Source organism: Citrus sinensis, chromosome 3 (genome assembly GCF_022201045.2).
Source record: "Citrus sinensis cultivar Valencia sweet orange chromosome 3, DVS_A1.0, whole genome shotgun sequence".
Lineage (NCBI taxonomy): Eukaryota > Viridiplantae > Streptophyta > Magnoliopsida > Sapindales > Rutaceae > Citrus > Citrus sinensis.
The window spans coordinates 7,393,384-7,413,716 of record NC_068558.1 but is presented as its reverse complement, the minus strand read 5'-3'; the positions used below and the strand labels follow the sequence as shown (position 1 = coordinate 7,413,716).

At 33.5% G+C, this 20,333-nt stretch overlaps 2 protein-coding genes across 2 annotated transcripts; both read right to left on the bottom strand.

Annotated features, from left to right (window-relative positions):
• Positions 1-11,479, bottom strand: LOC102608424 (uncharacterized). The gene is made up of 20 exons (XM_006477413.4): positions 11,139-11,479; positions 10,931-11,000; positions 10,790-10,832; positions 9,546-9,623; positions 9,354-9,432; positions 9,174-9,256; positions 8,436-8,493; positions 7,764-7,874; positions 7,227-7,284; positions 6,920-7,016; positions 6,253-6,288; positions 5,608-5,744; positions 5,266-5,336; positions 5,127-5,180; positions 4,258-4,400; positions 3,064-3,204; positions 1,730-1,963; positions 1,581-1,640; positions 884-1,147; positions 1-472 (listed from the first exon to the last, which is right to left on the bottom strand). Exons 1-20 carry the CDS (start codon positions 11,260-11,262, stop codon positions 344-346), a joined length of 2,070 nt encoding a protein of 689 aa, XP_006477476.2. The 5' UTR covers positions 11,263-11,479; the 3' UTR covers positions 1-343.
• A 6,798-nt stretch (positions 11,480-18,277) lies between these two features.
• Positions 18,278-20,203, bottom strand: LOC102624983 (transcription factor MYB106-like). The gene is made up of 3 exons (XM_006477533.3): positions 20,007-20,203; positions 19,755-19,884; positions 18,278-19,043 (listed from the first exon to the last, which is right to left on the bottom strand). The coding sequence occupies exons 1-3, from the start codon at positions 20,137-20,139 to the stop codon at positions 18,278-18,280; spliced, it is 1,029 nt and encodes a 342-aa protein (XP_006477596.2). The 5' UTR covers positions 20,140-20,203.
• Positions 20,204-20,333: the final 130 nt, after the last annotated feature.

Genomic DNA, 20,333 nt, shown 5'->3' with positions numbered 1-20,333 from the left:
TTTGGAAGGAAATAACAACAAAAGATTATAAGAAATAAACAATGATCAGTCAACATTTGTAAAAGCATCCGGTTTTCCCAACATTTTAATATTATTATTTTTTTTTGGAAAAAAGGAATTTCACTCAATTCTATCAAAAGCATCTTTCAATATCTAGTTTCTATGCCGCATCACTACATATATTCTGTGAGGCGTGTGCTACCATGATATCATCTTTTAATCTATTCAAGAAAGCTTTCGCAATAATTGTTTTAACAGGATGACCAAGAGCTTCAATCTTCGTTTCAAGGATCTCCAGCATCGCTCTGGAGCTCCTATCGTCCATTCCGTCAAGCAGCATATGTCAGTCAGAGTCGGAATCCAAGAGCGGCATTTGGTAAGCATCTTTTGGTTCCTCATCAGTGATAGAAGGAGGTCCAGCTTCGTTTGACCCTTTTTTTGCACGCTTTCTTCTTGCTGGTCTATTTTCATCCTGGAAAGATACAAGCATTTCCAAAGCAATTGGTCCGTACAGATTTATGACTAGAAAAAGAAATGGAGATAATAACTCGAAACAAGTAACATGCATAAGTAGAGATGAAACTAATAGTGTAGGTAAAAGGGAAAAACAATAACTCGGCTCCTAATATTAGGACTATCCAAAAAATAATTTGTTTCAACATGAAGGATGACACTGAAATTCACTCTAGCTAACATAAATTTGTAGATTAGTATCATTTTCTACATGCTTATTAAGCACAAACAAAAAGCTTGTGTGTATCCGTGTGTGTGCGTGTAGCAACACAATGAAATATAAGGATTCCTCAACACAGCTTTTGCACATTATATTTGAAAAGAGTGAGAACCACTAAACTGAAGATTTCATAATCAAGCTCTCAATTACCTCATTAGCTGATGGTCCTGGTTGACCGGACTGACTTGGATGAGCCAGTTGTTGACCCCTCATCAGCCAGATGGTACCAAAAGACATTAATGCGGCCAAAAGCAAGGCTGGACCTATTCTTGGATCTCCCAGGTAATCATAACACTGGCCCATAATGTTGCGAATCCTTTGCTTCATTCCAATGCTCTTGGAAAAAAGGCTTTGTGCACTTCTAGTCAAGAGAGGTTCAGAATCCTCAGGAACAAGCTCAGGAGTCTTCGCTCTCTGTATAGGGAAAAGACAGAAACTTCAATGAACATAAGACTCACAAAGAGAAGTATCCACAAATTTTTATCCAGTTTTTCAGTTCTTAATATAAGCCATAACATTCTTTCAAAAATATATATATATATAAGCCATAACATAATAGCAATGAATACTTAATGAAACAGACGTAAATTACACCCAGGAATCTAGAAACATTTTAGGAACTCCCTAATTAGAACCTAAAACAGTACCTTCAGAAAATTGAAACAACATTCATTTGTGGCAAACGTGATAAGTAAGGATTTGGGGAATCTAAGTAATTTTTGATAACCAACATGAAACTAATTACATATAAATCATTAATCTAATAAAAACATTATAACTAAAAAGACAAGCAACAATTGAATGGAAAACCCAGTTGAAAAAGATTTACAATAGGAACTCAACTTACATAGAAGGGGAGATCCTTGGAGTCACCATCCTGAATTATTTCTGAGACCCATTTTGCAATCTGTGACAAGGTAAAAGAGAGTAACAAAGACAGGTGAATTTGCAACCCATTAGGGCAGCCAACAACAAAAATGTTTGAGAAGTTCATACCTGAGGAATTTCATCTGAACCATTGTACCTCACAACGAGCTGTGATGCAGGATCCACTTCCTGCTCTTGCATTGCATCCCATATATTTCTTGGCTTTCTCTCAATTTTAGCCTCGTCTTCAGTGGTGTTTCTTTTGTAACGCACAATAAATAACCGAGGAACATCACTCATATCCCTCCTTGCTCCACAGGTTTCAAAGGATGTTTCCGAGAAAAGGTAGAAAGAACAATATCTCTGGACAAAGAGAAATACTATTAGTAGCTTATGGCGCCTGACATTATTGCATAAATTAAGATATAAACATGTACACAATTATCCCAAAAATGAATGGAGGATCACCATAAAACCATCAAAGCAACCAACACAATATGGCTTGATTCAGTTATTCTCAATGGTTTAGCCAAGTGGTTTTCAAGAAAATTTATTTGGCTGGTTAATAGAGTTTGAATCTTGGGGAGGTAGGGGCTTAAAAGTTTGATCTGGGCTTTGCCCAACCCCTCAAAAGTTTTAAATAAATATATCATATAATATATAAAAGAATAGAGTAGTTCACTTGTTGAAGACATTTAGTCCCAGTTTGTTTTAAACTTTGTGAAACTGAGAACTCTTCTTTTTAGTTCAGTTCCAATAATAAAAACAGAAGAAAACCATGAAACCAACATGTCGACTATCTTTTTTAAGATTATGCATATAGGAATATTTGATATCTTGTAAATAGCACGTGTTCAGAGTATGACATTCACTGCATTGATATAAAGTTCCATATAAAAACTTTGCCATAAAGAAGGTTAAACTTCTAAATGTTTATCCCAAAAAGAAATAAGTAATATATGTGATAATTATTGGTTCTACTTTTTGAAACAACACCAAAATGAACCAAAAGTTCCCCTACAAAAACAGCAGTTACATAGATTTCTCTATTATTGGCAAAACAAAGGTTTTTCCTAAACTACATCAATAAATGCTAACAATCCTAAAAGATATAATACTAATTCATGGTGTATTCTCAAACAGCGATACAAAGAAGATTCATAGCTTGAAGCAAAAAACTAAACTATGTCAACATATTTTGCACAGAGAAGCCTGCAAATTGGTGAAGACCCTGTGAAATGCCTTTAATTTGTTCCCAATAAGGTTCATTCATTAAACAAAATTCTCTGATTAGCTGTGATCAACCAATAACAATCAGGTAATCTTCAAGAAATTCAGACAGATGTGCCTTAAGCACTAATCAATATCATCGACATGCTGGGAAACAACAACCATAAAACAAAGAGATCAGAATGCAAAAAGAAATCAACATAGAACAAAGAAATTAGCATGATAAAACTCACATCTTGAGCTTCTCCATCAAGCCAAGCAAAAGTCAGTCTCTTGTTTCTGAATGCGACTGCTGCTGGTGATAAAGATTGATCTGTGTCAGCTGCATTTGATTCATCATCACTTAATAATGTTTCTTGAACCCTGCGTATGGTCTACAGCCTTGTGTTATTTCCTCCATTACTAAACTCAAAGAATTTATGGGCAATTGTTGTACCAAATAATACACAATTGAATATAAAGACAAAAGTATTGAGCTCAAATGTCACTGAACAAGTGATCCATTAATCTAGAGAAGTCCCTAAAAAGTGAAAACTACCACCAGCTGCTACCTATTTTAATAAAGAAGCATCACGTCATATGTAGAAAATAAATCGCCATAAAAAGAGATGCTGGATGCTTGTGTCTCATGTCCCACATTGGTGTGAGAATGTCTCAACAGCAGTTTTAAGAATTTACTAAAATGGGATAGATCAACTAAAATAAGGGAGAAGATGTCCAGGGCTTGAAGTGGGTTCTAAAATGAAAGAAAGAGATCAAAACTTAAACTCAATAAGGTTTCATCTCCAGAACAGATAGGAGTGCATCTCCTGAAAAAACAATATAACTTTTTGTTGCAAGAGATCAGAAACTCTGCTGAAATTCCAAGAGAAAATCTTACGACGAAAAACAGTTATAAATCATTAAAAATCTAGAAAAATACTCCCTCGAAAAACTGCAGTAGAAAAAAATTTCAGAAAGTCGATAGGAACAGTTTTCTTTTGTATCCTCTTTTTGGAAAAATTCTTTTCTGTGAGGTATGCCACTCCCCACGTTTCCCATAACAAAGTTTCTCATTTCCCTTTTTCTCTTTAGAATATGGTGCATATGTGAAATCAAAAAGAAAAGATATTAAGCTCTCTTTTGCCAATTACCCTTTGCTTTGACTTTGTAGCAAGTTTTTAAATTTTCAAGGGGTAATGACAGAACAAAAAAGTCAAAATTTACAATGTAAATGTAATTATATCTTCTCTACAAGGATCTGTGCAAAAAAAGAATTAAGACTAATCAGAGGAAGGAGGAAGCTGATAAATTTGTTATGAGAAACAAAGTTTTTTTTTTTTTTTTCATGGGGAGAAGAAAAGCAAAGAATATTGATAATATAGTTATTGCACTCGGATTTTCAAGACTAGAATTTCTCAGATCAGAATCCAGGCAGAAATGCTTACCTCTCGCATTTTGTTTAGCTCTGGACTTAGCCTTCCCGCAAGAATAACACAATACCAAATTGTAGTATCGCTTCCAGCACGAGAATAGCCCCGGGCATCACAACCCAATTCCATTGATGTCACACTCCTTAATTGAGGAAGCTCTGAAACACAAGTACCACAAAAATAAAGACCTACCAAAATATAGATAAAATTGATTCTGAATCATAAAAAACAGAAAATAAAAATGGCAATAGCATCTTCAAGGTTGATATTAAAGATATTTCAAATGGCCATAAGACAAACGACAAGGATCTATATCAACAGATTTCAATCACGCAACCTAGTAAAGGTAATATCATGTGTTCCTAATTTCCCTCAGTCAGCCCTCAGCTGAGTACTACATCACCTTGAAATATGACACAGCCACAAGGTGATTTCCATCTCTTTCATGCTAATGTACGAGCAGTAAAGCAGGTAAAATAGAATGGTGGACGGAAGATATGCATCTCTACATTTTTTCATGCTTGACATCATTTGTACTATAAAACTTAATTTCTCACACCAACCTCAGCTAGGGTTTATGTTTAATTTTTGTTTGTGTATCGAGAGGAATGGGGCAGATTGACTGGAAATAAGAAAAGCAACTATAAACTTAATTTTAAGGCTATTTTCAATCTGAAAGATTTATAAACCCGCCTCTTGAACTTTTAAACCAATTTGTATAACTAAAAATAAATGATGAATCAAATAAACGCATTTCAGTATCTCATTTCCAAATGAAGCCAGCAAGGTAAACTAAACCATTGGTAACAATAACGTGAGAAAATTACACTTGTGCTCCTTTTGAAAGAAAAGGTATATAACAGGGAATAGTGCATTGAGAGTACCTTGCAGTTTGTTTTGTTCCATGACTTCTGAAAGCCGTGAATTATTAAATGATCCTGCAACATTATAAGCACTATTTAGGTTTTCACAAATTCAAAGGGCACCAAGAGTGAACAAGGTAACAGAAGAAGAGTAACATACCATAGTACACGACAGGTTTAACACCCGGATCTTTCAAGAAAACAATGGCAGGCGCTGATTCCACCTCAAACCTATTGTCATTGACGAAAACTCAGTTACAGCTACCTTCAACAATCGGAAACAATAAAGCACAAATCCTTCATTGGTTTCCACTGCAAGTAATCACAGATGTATTGTTGCAATTCATTGAAATTATACATGCAACTGAAAAATAATTGTTTATACGATTGATAGATAACTTTATTTCAAATGTTCCTTGAAAAACATTTTTTTATCATGGTTCATGAAACATGAAAGACTGGCATAGCAAAATCTCATTAATGAGAAAGCATAACCACTTACGTATTCCACCAAATGGAAGATTCCTCCTCTCGCCATAGCACGAATGCAAAAGAGGCATAAGCCCAATAATTCCTTGAAATTTGACGTACAAATGGGGAAGCCCGCTCCCCTGTTTTTGAGAAAAAGATAACCTTTACCTACAAGTAAAAAGCAACATGTTCATAAGATACAAATTAAAGGAAAGATTTTGATGCAGGATGCGAAAGTGAACATTTGCAAGCCACGATTGATAAACAAAATAGAATTACAGAAATTGACAATGCTATGCATAGGATACATGACTTGCAGAAATATCCATATTTTAGCAATCAAGCTTTCTAACTTGATAATAAATTTTTTAATTGTTTATTACCTTCAAAATACTGTGTTCCCCAAAATGATGGCAAAAGTTTTAACCCCCTTCCACTAAACCGCACCTACCCCAAAAAACAGTTTGAATAAAAACAAAAATTAAATCGATCTACTTTTTTGCTGAACTATTATCCCAAATTAATTAGCTGATATGACACCCAACGAGGCAGACATAAAATGTATGGAAAAGTCAAATTTTGCATGAGAATATAATCAAATTGCAAAATAAGGAAATAAATAAATCATGCCTCAGAATTATCGTTGAAATACGAGAAACCAGAAAAGGAATCGTACCTTATGAGGACCAGTTTTTGCCAGAAAATTTTTTCCCTGGATTGCAAAACAATAATTTATAACTCCATGTCATTTAGAAGGGAGGACAGAGAGATAAAATCAAAAGAACAACTATCCACATAATGCAGGTGGAAATAAATATTTACAGAATGAAAAATAACAGTCAAACTAGAAGCTGATGGTGATAATGCATCGTTTACTCATCTACTTGAGACAAATTCACTCAAAAATGCTTCTTTTTTCCCCCAAAATTTTGACAGTTAGACTTAATCCATCCAAACCCTTACAAGTTAAAAAAAGAGGGATAACTAGCGGAGCAAATCTTTCTTCTAAAATCATTTGGGAAACAATTTTTTGATTCATAATACCCTAATGCTCGCTTTGGATTCACAGATTGGCGGAGTTTCATAGGTTACCAAGAAGGATGGAAAAAAGACTCAAAGATCTCTAGAATGAGAAATACTTTATAGAAACATAATATCCAAGTATGATACAAAAATATATTGAATGCCAAAAAGTACCATCATGATTAATTAATGGTTACAACTTGATTAGAGAATCAACCGGTTCGGCTCTAAAAATTTTATGCAACAAACAGGATGTCTAAAGTGAATTTTTCCTGGGGCATAAAGATATATAGTGTACAGAGAGAGTCAGTACTAATTACCATTGACTCCTTCGTATAGTAGAAAATACGAGGTAACTTGAGTATAGCTGTAGCAAACCAATCAGTAACTGCATCAACAGACAGTTCTCCCTCAAACCTTACACAACAGATCAATTTGAGATATCATTCAACTATAACATTAAACATGACTTGGAGCTTAAAAAAAAAACATAAAAAGGTCATGAGAGATTACACCTAAACAAACAGTATGCAGCATATCTAAAGCTTCTGCAGCTGACAGTGAAATATATAATTTTTCTTTTTCTAATAATCCCCAAAAAAAAAAAAAAACTAACTGGCAACTCACCTCGTCATACAATCTGAAGATTTACACCCAGGCGGGAATGCAACCAGTGAGGGAAGACCTGTATGCATTTCTAGTAAGTTAAAAAAAAAGAAAATGAAAAGTGCTTGGTCAAAATTAACTTTTACCTACAATAGAAACAAACAGAACAATACATGAAGTTTACAATAGCAGATAAAAATCAAAAACAGGAAAAAAAGAAATTCTGGTAATGAAAAATAACTTTCAGCTTGAAAATCCACCTAAATTCCAAGTCTTTGGCTACTTAAGATTGTATGTAAGTGTATGCATGCAATCACAAGAATGCATGGGCATCAACTCACTAATATTCACCTTATGTTGTGTCTCCATCCAACCTGTTTCGATATCAACAGTTAAATTTCTTTTTGAAGCTTTTGACACCATATACATGAATCAATAAAGCTTTAAATTTATTGAAATCTCAAATTTTGGTCACCATAGTGTTCCAGAAGTACCCTTGAGGTTTTCCTCTATTGTTTCAATAACAGTGAATCAAAATTGAGTAGATATAAGACTTACCGCGTCTAAAGAAAATTTGTCCTATCGGCTTTCTCTCAGCAAGGTGAGTTGCAAGACGAATATCACCAAGTTCCACCATACCAGTATTTGCAATCCCTTCCAACAACGCAGCTAAATGCAGAAAGACGGAAATCTATCAAATTCTTTAAGTGGCACTGTGTTTCATACTGCTCAAAAGGCACCCTACACATCCAAGCTGTACTTGAACTACAAAGTATTTTGTAAGTTCTTATGTCTATGTCCCCCATTATAAAGTAGAGGGAAAAGGACGAGATAATAAGAAAAATAAACTTCTTCCTCAGTCTAAAAATGAAAAACTAAAAAGACCAACATTTTTCACAGAATGAAATACAATTTTCCTAAGAGCCCTTTTGTCCAACAAAATTGTGAACAGTAATTTTCTTTGATAACTATGCGTTTGGTTTAGTTTGATTTTAGGTTCCTATTTGAGTTAGTTATTTAAGTTCAGCCTTCTATTTTTATTCAAGTTGAGCAGGGTTATGTCATAAGTGATGTACATTCTTATAGCATTACATACAGGATCATCTGGATTCTATAAACAAATAACAAGTAAACAGATCAAATCAAATTAAGAAAAGTAAAAACGGAGCACCTTAGATGACCCAGCAACAGAAACAAATAAAAAAAAATTATTAACTAAGTTACAAATACCAATTGTTTTCCAGGCACCAGAAAATTGACCACAAAGATAGCTCCCATCCGAATACACCTGATATTTCCATGAGCCTTGGTAAAATATTTAATCAAAACAATTAAACTGTGCGGTCAATAAAAGGATCTATCAACAAAATTAATGACGAGATTAATGATTCATTAAAACTAAATTTGACAAAATGCAGATGGCATGCAAGTCCACAAACTTTTACAAGCTAAGTTTGATACTCAGATCGACTGAGCACATACTTCAATCATTTAGCACTGAGGTTACAGTATCTTAATCCTAGATCTTTTTTTTCTTTTGACAAGAAGCAAGATGCATGCATATGCACAAAAGGTGAACAAGCTGTCCACAGAACTTGAAAATTACACCGGAGTATACAGTTGAATGCCAAACAACTCCCAAGTTTCATACAGGATATGGCTGTCACTGATGGAAAATAACATTTTAGTTAAGCATAAAAGTAACTGGTAAAATTTGAAGACATGAATTCTTTATGTAAAACTTATATTCACATAAATATTAAAATACTCATCTAAAAGCAACTGCATTAAAACATAGTTGTGTAATTTCATCTAACTTCTAAAATACTCATCTCAATATAATAAATGGACATATATGCTCCGTGTCGGAATCTACCACGGATATAAAAGAGAGAGAGTCCATGGCTCATAAAAGATTAAAACAATAATCAAAATAATATACCAACATATTACTGACAGCAATTTTACCTGAATTAGCCATGGCTTAGAATCATGAAATATGGATGGAAAATCCTCAGATGTGACAACATTAAAAGCATGAACACTACGATCTGATGGGAAAAAATTTATAATTTATCAGCAGTTTACAAACTCCCAAATCATCAGCTTTTAATAACAATAATAACATTTATAATCATCTGTACTAACCAGTGGCATCTAGTAAAGGAAGATCTATACGTGAATAACTCTCCTCACCATACTGCTCCCTGACCTTCTCCAGAATATGCTACAGACAAAAAGTAAAGCCACTAAATGCACCAGTTTAAAAGCTGGTAAAGAGAGACAAGAACTGAAAGGACACAAGCAAGATATAGTGAAAGATCAGAGGCAACTACTTACTAGTTGCTCATCAATTCCATATATGTCATAATTTCTTTTCCATAGAGGATCGGTCAGAAGCTCATAAGCATATTGGATCTGGAAGAGAAACCTTGTATTTAACCAACAAAGTTGCCAAAAAATAACATAACGAAAGAGCCGTTCCACTGATTTCAGGAATGCCGCAGATGTAACAGAGAAGACACCACAAAAATAACATTACAACAATTTATTGTTTTGCAGAATGGGAGCAAAGCCACAACATACATACAAACAGAGATGGAGCCAGAAATCTAGTTCACAGGGGGCAAGTTAAGAATGATTTCGATATAATGGGTCATAACTTCAACTCATTGGAGAATTTCATAAAGTTCATGAGGATAGGAGCTTAATTATTCAATTCCTGAGGGTACTTCAATTGAGTTTACAGGGCAGAGGCTTAATTAATAGATGCAATGTAAGATTTTTCAATCAAATGGGAGCAGCTGCCCCCACTTGCTCCATGCTAACTCCATCCTTGCATACAAAAGTTACATTCAACCCGGCAAATATAGAATAGTACCAAATTTAAACAACAACAGAGCATATGAACTCCTGTTTTTTTCAATAGTTCTTCAAATTGCCCCATTTATTAATCAATCTACCCAGGCCTACTCTGCATTTTAGCTAAAATGGTGGAGCAACAACAAGGGGCTGGTTAATATATTCGTTGAACAAGTTAGATATATTCCTTTTAGGCCTTCAAAGGTATTCAAATATTAAGCAACCTAAGTTGAGATTCACGCAAACACACACACACACACACAAAAAAACCAAAAAAAAAAAAAGTATTCGCCAAGATCCAGGCCATTACACCATGGCAAAGTTCAAATAGACCAAGCTGAATCTTATTGTCCCCGCTAAATCAACAGCATACTCCAGAATTTCTACACAGGACACAATATTTTAAGAAGAAAGACCATACGATACTCTTTTGCATCATTATACTAAAGCTCTAAATGAAATAAGCTATCAAATATTCAAAGCACAGCAAATTAGAAAATGAAAAATATGATCAAATTAACCTCCATCTGTCCATCATCTCCTACTGTCTCCTGTACTCTCATAGAATATTATACAAATTCTACAAGTTCTAGTTTTCAAGTAATATAAATCAGAACTCATAAGTAGTATGTTAATGAACCCGCATTTGTAACACATTTGACATTGCACATCAGCTATCGACAAGTCATCATCCAAATGTATAGAAAGAAAAATTTACTAACCTTCAAGAAATCCGCAGTGCTTGGAATTTCCTCACCTGAATTCCTGAAACAATCAAGCGGGTGCAACATTTTTCAGTTTATGAGACGTTAGTTAATTACAGTTAAACAAATAATTAAATAATAATAATAATACTTTATTACCACTTGGATGAGAACTTCTCATAGGCTTCTTTCACTTGTTCGACAGAACTGTACGGTTTTATTCCCAAAGCTATATACAAATACATATAATTCACGAAACCAAAGAATTAAATTAAATTTAAAACAAAAAACAAAAATGAAAACGGAACGCAAAACGTAACAGGTAGAGGCAAGAGGATGATGTGAAAAAGAGAGAGTAGAAACTGACCGTCGTAATGAGAGGTGGGGAAAGAGCGAGGGAGAACGACGAGCTGGTAAAACAAACCGAGGCCGAAGAGAATCAGTGGGGCCCAGTACGCTTTGACTTTTGATATCATTGTCGGCCCAGCCATCAATATCAGCGAATGGCTCACTGGTTCTGGTTCTGCCTCTGCTGAACGGAATATACGAAACCAAACGAGAGAGAATATGTGTCGAAGATGAAGAAAGGAAAGTATGAATGTACGCACACTGCGCAGGCAAATCAAATTAATCAAAATCTGTTGATTACGTTCGATGATTACGATTTGATTTGGATTTCCTTCTTAATACTACGGTGATTACTATGTACATACTAATTATGGTGAGGCGTAATTAGTACGCGCGCGGTGAGACGAGACTCCGAGTAAGTATTTACACTTGTCCGAGTTAAAAAGCCTAGATATGGTTTAAAAAGCTTGGGCGTGAGTAGGGGTGGGCATATTTTAACCGAACCGATTCAAATCGATTCAAACCGACTATTTGGATCGGTTTCATTGGTAAAAAAATTAGTTTCGGTTTATTAGATTGCAAACTGACATCACTCGGTTTGGATTTCCTTCCAAACCGATTCAAATCGATCCAATCCAGAAATATTATATAATTATATTATATTCTAAGTTAAGCAATCTAACTAATTATATTTATCATTTTATTCAGATTTTGACAAATCAAAAGTAATTGGGGCATAAATTTTGACGGACAAGATGCACAATATTTTAATTGTCAAATGTTGTTCAAGTTTATTTTAATTTTGTGAGTTTGTTTTGAATGAACATGTTAAGAACTTGTTTATTAGGATGTATTATGCTGTAAACTTGTATGGATGTATCTTTGAATTGTTATGTAGATATCAAAGTAGATATGAATAATATAAAAGAGGTATCAATTTGGATTACAGACACAAAAAAATAACAAATAATTTAGGTAAAATAATATAAAAGAAGTGAAATTTTAGCTAATAAGTTCAAACCGGATCCAAACCGATCCAGTCGGTTTGAATCGGTTCGGTTTGAAAAAATTTTAGGTTGATATCAGTTTGGAAATATTTCAAACTGATTAGTTTTGATCAGTTTGAGAATATGTCCCAAACCGATCCAAACCGAATTTGTCCACCCCTAGGCGTGAGGCTCCCGACATGAGCCAAAAATTTTTAAAACGGTTAAGGTTTATGGAAAAAGTTCGATTTTATCATTTATAAATTAAAAAAAAAATCAGATTAAAGCTAGGGAAGAAAACAAAATACTAAATTTCACAAATTGTACAACAATCCAGACATAAAATTAATGGAAATTTGGATTTGACCTCGGCCCAGTCCATCTGAGCTTGGACATACTTTTGGAAGGCCTAAACTTGTTACCAATAACATGGGGTTTGAACTTAGAACTCAAAAAAAAATTCCGCCTAAGTCTGCAATTTATTATTCTTGAAAAAACTTTCTTTGACACTGAGAAATTGAGATTTGATGGCACTGATAGAAGGTTTTGGTATTTATTACGCATTATTGGCTTTTATTTGTAATTACCGTTTTTTTAACATTAAATTTTGACTTAAAAACAATATTTACTTAAAATTTGTTTGTTACTAACTAGTAATAGTTTGTACTCGACTAGATAAGATAGTTTTGAAGTACCCCTAGTGTAATCTCTTTACAATGGCGAAGAGAGTCGGCAAGAGAGTTGCAAGATTCGTCATTGACCATGTAGCTGGCCCAGCAACTTCTTGTACAACAAACAGCCCATGAATTGGAGTCATGAAGAATTGGGCCCGTCATGTCTTTACTTTGGTTGACCAGATGACAACGCATTTGAAACAATTAAGTGATTAACTCGGCGTCGGTTAATTTTGTCCATAAGTTTTATTGTTAAAATAACATATTTAGGCTTGGAATTTCATCTACGAACAATCACAAAAAAGAAGACTTTTAAAATTTTTATTATTTTATATGATATGTGAATGAGAAATATGAAATATTTAGCTTTATAATTTGCATACTGTCTAATTTCTTCATTTTATATCGAAATTTTGTTTGAACTTATACTGAATCGAATTTGCCTTGCTGGGTAGCATTGTATTATAAAGCAATTAATCCAGTGTTTAAGGCCATATTTTCCTTAGAAATCTGTAAAATGAAAAAATATATTATCCATGCGGGGAAGGTGAACTTTGCCACATGTTTAATAACAAAACTTATTTATTAATTTACTAATACTTAGTACTTTATTTAATGTATAGCAACCGCTCCTTTTCTTTTCTTTTCTTTTTTTTTTTATTACATGAAACTATTATTTAAGATACAACATATTGCATATTACTATAACTAGTATTTACAATTACGGAAACTAATTTACATCAACTCTTATATAATATTGCCCAAATTCTAATATTCGAGAGACTTCAATTTTTACTCAAGAAATAAGAAAGGAAATTTAAATTAAACATCCACAATACTCCTGTAGGGGTTCGAACCACTTCCCTCACACTCGTAAAAAAGTGGCTCTAGTCACTGGGTTAAAGCCCAATGGTTTAGCAACCGCTTCTTTAGTGTATACAACTCGAGCCAATTATTTATTTAATACTTATATCACTCACAACATGTGAAAATGAAAATAAATAAATTTTAACAAAAATAGATATATAATAGAAACTTCTCCATGAAATGAATAATGATTAAATGAATAAGTAGAAATACTTCAGTAACACCAAACACTTTTTCTTTTATAAAATATATAGATTAATTAGATAATTATTTTAAACCATAAACAACTATCCGTTATAGTTATTAGGATTAAGTTAGGTTGATGTTGCTGTATATTTTCAACTGTCCCCTAAGCATACGGTGTATGGTACAAATGCTATAAATGCGTCCAATTAATCCTTACTCTTTACTTTGCAAAAAAATGCCAGAGAATTTTCTTCTCCACAATCCACATAATTCCGTTGCTTCTTATACTTTTCATGGCCAATTAATTAACTCCGTTGTCTGTATCATCATCATTATTTCGAACCATTATCAGGAAACCCTAGTTACTAAGAAACGACACATGCAGCCATCGTCACTTCGTTTGCTCTTCCTTCCTGCTCATTGAGAATAAAAGCTAAAGATGTGATTGTATTTATGATGCACTTATCAGTTGGATATCCATCATTGATTATAGAAAATTTATACTCAGCTTACGCATAAGAGAATGACTCTTTAACATTACACACACGTACACATGTATATAAATTTCAGTTTACCTAGTTATATTTATCCATATATTATATTATATGTACGCATTTAGAAATGTCCATTACACATAAATAATTGATATTTGATTTGTTGGATTATGATTCTTTCATGACATGAGTTTCTCTCTTGTAAAATTTTAAGCTGGTGATTGGTGCAAGGTTAATAGATAAAAATAATAAAGTAGTTAAATTTGGGAAAAATTCTCAGGTGTTTCTACAACACTACTCATTTTTTATTAAGGGCTATTTTTAGAAATCTCCCCTAAGGTTTGATATAATTTCACTTAGATGGCGAGATTGATTGTATTCTTACTTACCTCTCCTGTCGTTAGTATACATACATGTATATCATTAGTATTTGAGGGCAAAAATGTAAAAGATAAGCTGAAATTCTAAAAAAAATAAATAACAATAAAAAAATGGTTTAAAATTTATTGGATAATTGTATTATCCGACTACACACAATATCCATTTTGTAAAAGAGTGCATTTCTCTTTTCCCACCACAAAAAATTAGTGGAGATAAATACCATTTCCACTCACAATTTTCACTCCACTCCCCTACTCTCATTTGCTGAAACAAAAAGAAATAAACACCAAGAGCATATATAACCCATGAAGAAGAAAAACATGGGTGGTTAGAGAAGGCCACCGACCGGTAACGATCGACGGCGGGGGGAATATGCCACTAGTATTGGAGTTTGTAAGAGATTTGTTACTTTATCAAAGTCTAAAATTTTAAAATATCTTTGATTTTCTTGCTTTTGAAGATTTTACAAATGGTTGTTGGTTGTGTTTAATTTGTCTTGTTCATGGGTTGGTGGTGGAAAAATTGATTAAAAGGAGAATGGGTTCAGTCATATGTGGCCATGAGTTGAAAAAAATTAATTATTGATTATTTTATTTTTGTGATTTACACCATACATAGTATAATACGACATATAAAGCCAATAATTTGTTATTTTTATACAAATGGGTGTGTAAAATAGAAGCAGTCTTAGCTGTAATTTTTATTTTTTTGGCCAAAGTTTACTAAAGTTGATATGTTTATAAATTTGCATTGTTTGTGTGCACCTGTCGCACAAACATAGTTCCTTCATTTTTGGGCGACCAAGTTTGTCTCCCGTGTGACAAGCCATCGTCGCACGAACACAGTTTCTGTGTTTTTGAGTGACATTATTGTCGCACGTGCGACGAGCTTATGTTGCCCGAATTCAATTTCTTTTTTTTTAGGCAACAAAATTTTTTGTACGGGCGACAACTCATGTCGCCTAAAAACATTGTTTTTGTGTTTTGGGCGGCGACATGCTCTTGTCGCATATACAGACATTCTGTGTTTTTGGGCGACAAGTGTTGTCTCTCGTGCGACAGTTTTTGTCGCACTAACGTAGTTTCTTTTTTTTTAAGCGACATGCATGTCACATGAAAAACATTAAAATGTATTACTATTATTATTATTTTTCTTTGTTATTATAACTGTTGTTGTTGTTGTTTAGTAATGTCATTATTATTATTATTCATAGTTATTACTTTGCTTTCACTTATTAACGTGTGTTTATTGACATATGATAGGGACAAAAGGATAGTTGAATCGTCTGCTACTGTTCTACTGGAACCTGCTGCAAAAATGGACAATGTCATGTATAAAGTATAACTTAGCTATCATGCCACACTGTTAGTGTAGTTGTTCTTTTTGTTCTTTTTGTGTATATGAGTGACTGCTGGATGTATAGGCTAATGAAATTTAGTCAAATTGTGATTGTCATCAACTATAAGCTGAAATGCTCCTCTCACCACAAAATAAAATGTTTTTTATTTTTTATTTGTGTTGCCGGTTTGGTGACATACAACTTGATGGTTTCGAATTTAATTATTTCTTTAAACAAGTAAAATATCGGTGGTTTATTTGGTGGAGACTGGTATAGTCTAGTGCTAAGAGAACTAAATTATGTTTTAGTGGTTTTTTATTTCACCCTCCAACCCTACAAGCATTCTATAATTTTGGGAGACATGCACTTGTCGCTCGGGAGACGGCATTCGTCGCTTGAAATTATAGAAACAAGCATTCTGTAATTTGGGGAGACGCCAAAAAGTGGGGTTTGTTTAATTGGTTTGGATATTTTAGTCATTTCGCAAGTCAACTAACAGTCAACCCGTATATATACTAACGGCAGGGGAGGTAAGTGAGAATACAATCAATCCCGTCATCTAAGTGAAATTATATCAAACCTCAAGGGAGGTTTCTAAAAATAGCCCTTTCTATTAACTCTTTGTCATATGTTTGTTTCAGTCAATTCTGATGATATCCACACATGTGCCAAATAGTGAATAGATAAGGAACAATACTTCAGCAGCAATAAAAATATTACCCTACCATACCATGCATGTGGCACAAAATATTTTAAAGTGCAGAATAAGGGTAAATGCTCGTGTTGGTCCATATATTTTGACTTAAGTGTCAATTTGATTTCTGCATGTGGCACAAAATATTTTAAAGTGCAGAATAAGGGTAAATGCTCATTTTAGTCCATATATTTTGACTTAAGTGTCAATTTGATTTCTATATTTGAAAAAATACCTCAAAACACTCTTGTTGTTAAATATACTATACTTGTATAAACTTGCTTTTTCCTCTTCTTTTAGAATAATATCATTGAATAGTATTCTTGCTTTTTTGAGGATATTAATGAAAAGAAAAAAAAATTAATTTGTCAAATTAGCCTTAAAAATAACATAAACATTTCCACAAAAAATTATGTTATTTTAGTATTAATTTTATAAATTAAAACATAAAATAACTATTAATAAAATTATTGTAAGGATATTAAACATTGCCATAGGTCAATGGATATTAATTAATTTATAAATAAATTAGAGCAAGATTGTTGTACGGATATATATATATATATATATATATATATATATATATATATAATTAAATTTTTACAGATAAATTAATTAATGTTAAAAATATTATTGTAAGGGGAAAAATATAATATATTTAATTATAATAATATTTTGAAAATATAAGAATTAAACGAGCATTTAAGTTAAAATATAATAACTAAATGATCATTTAGCCCTTGTAATAATTCAAAACAAGAAGATTCCAATTCTTTTTTGTTGTTGCATGAATGAGAGGAACGATGCAAATTTGGATCCCGAAGAATTATATATTGGAGAACGAAACTTAAGTGGGATGAACCTACTACAGTATGTATTCGCTTCTAACATAAACTTAATACACCTAACATGCACTCATTAGATACACAGTCTCATTGTGATTGCCTTAAATAAGTTTTTTACGCATACATTATCAATATTAACGAACATGAACTTGAAAATTTTTAAAATTTCTTAATAATTCGGCCAAAATAGAGAATTGAGGCATGTTCAATGGGACTGTATTATTTTAAATTTGATGCCAATTTTTTTTAATAACTTTTGCATAAATTCTTACTTTCTTTTTAGTGCTTGAAACTTTAATTTTTAAACATCTTATGTTTAGAAGAAATATATATTAAAAGAAAATATTCCCACGGAATGTAAGCCAAATGAAAAGTATATATATATATTATAAGTGACAACTCAATATCAGTCATGGCATGGGACAGCTTAATTTACTGCAATTTTTAGAAACCCCACTTCATTCATTAGTCATTACTGATTCAACTTACCAAGGTACAGATACACAACACTTGGGTGCAACAAGAAATATAGAGATACAAGGCATAAATATCTTGCCTTTTTTAGGAAGCAACATTATTATTATTATTACTATTTTTGTTCTTGTGGTAGCAGAGTACACAACCTGAACCCCATTTATTCATGTGTTAACTTTTCAATATTCACGTGGGGCATGCATTTGGAATCAGCCTAGCTAGCAGCCGCTAGTGTAAAACGGTGTCGTATTTGGCTGTCTACATTCTACAACACTGATAAGCTCATTCCAACAATAATTGTTGCTGCTCTCTTGATCACCGCCAATATTATTATTATTATTATTATTGTTCATATGATGATCACAAGAGAATCCTTCAATGAAATTCTCATCTCCTGCGTTATTAACACTGGAGCTTCCGACGATATTCCATGCGTCGCCGGCGCTGCCCCCGGCATCATAAACAAAGTCCAAATTCTTGTTCATGTTTTCCAAAGACGACATTGCAGCAGCTTGCTGTCTGTCCTCGGAAAATTGCAATATCGACGGGGGTGATTCAAGATAGCTACCATCGCCAAAACTAATGATGCTACCATTAATATTGCATATGGTACTTTCCCAGGCTTTAAGTATGTCCAGGCATCGTGGTCTAGTACTAGTATACGTAGTAGCCATTCTGTTGAGTTGCTTATTAGCTGATGCTGAAACAGGCCCTTCAGAGTTTTGTTGATCATTTTGCTTGGGCTTAGACTCTCTCACCAACCTAGCCTCGGCTTCGAGTCTAGCATTCTCCCACTGAGCCATGTGACTGAGGTTTGATGCTTTCTTGGGGTCACCATCGGCCGAGGCAAGACTGGGAATCTTCGGCCTGTGAGTCATCGGATCAATGCCCATCCGGGCTAGCCGTTTTTTAATGTGTGTGTTCCAATAATTCTTGATCTCGTTGTCCGTTCTCTTTGGTAAATGAGCAGCTATAGCAGACCACCTGACAATTTTTTTTACTTTTTTATTATTAAAATCACATAAAACAATGCACCCAATAATACGAGTGAAAAGACAAACGTCTCTTCATTTAGTCATGCTATGCTAAGGAACAAAATTTTTAGATATTCAAAATCTTGGGACAAAGACAAATATATATATATATACAGCGCTATTATATAGAGAAACAACTATGTATCACATATTTAAATCCAAATTTTATGCAACACTATATAGGATCCATATTTGAATCATTTAGACTACATGATAACCTAATAATCATCTGGTGAGATAATCAAGAAATTGAGGATATCATTACTTCCTAATAGAGTTCTTAATTTCGGGCAACTTGTGAACTTAAGAAGACAATAAGAGGAAGTTGATCAATATTGCAAATTGTGAACCGTTTCAAAAACCCATTTTGATTTTTCTTTGAAGCAGTTGATGGAGGCTTTGTTTGGGATTGTGGAGTGCTTCTGTAAAATTAGAAAGTGCTAGTGTTAAATGAAAGCGAAAAATTGTTTAGTAGTAATAGCTTACAGAGATGACTAAGTGTAATACAAGTGTTTCATCAACAAGTTCGATAAAATCAACTTAACTTTCTATGCAAAACTGAAAGTGGTATACTAAATGCTACTTTAACAGTTTTGTCTAAAATCCCAGCTGCTAGATAGCTGTAGAGCCTGAGTATTATACAAAAATAAAAAATCTTCACCTGTTGCCCAAAAGAGCGTGAAGCTGAATGATGGTTTGTTCTTCGTGAAGGCTGAACTTCCCTCTCTTGATATCAGGCCTCAGATAATTAGTCCATCTCAATCTGCAGCTCTTCCCACATCTCTGAAGATCTGTAAACACAAAGAAACTCAAGTCTTTTAAGAACGAAAGCTCCATCTTCCATTAATTGTTCAAAAGCTTGAAAATAGAGAAACCCTAAATTAGAGGAAATGTAGGGGCATTAGAACTTGACCAGCTTTCTCAGGCAAAGAACGCCAGCTTCCATGGCCATGTTTTTTAATATAATCCAAGAGTTTCTGATCCTCTTCAGGTGTCCAGGGACCTCTCTTCAAACCATTTGTGTCACTGCAAGGAGACCTCCCCATATTGATGCTAAATAAGGTAATGAATATTAACGATATGTTTTTGAAGCAATGGACGGGTGGGAGTGATAAAATAAGAAAAACACAGATACTGCAAAGCTCGTTAGTGAAACGCAAGTGCTATTTTCCTATTTATGGGGCAGCGAATTGGATCTTGCATTAAATTTGTGAAATTTGAAAAAGACCTCAACACCCTT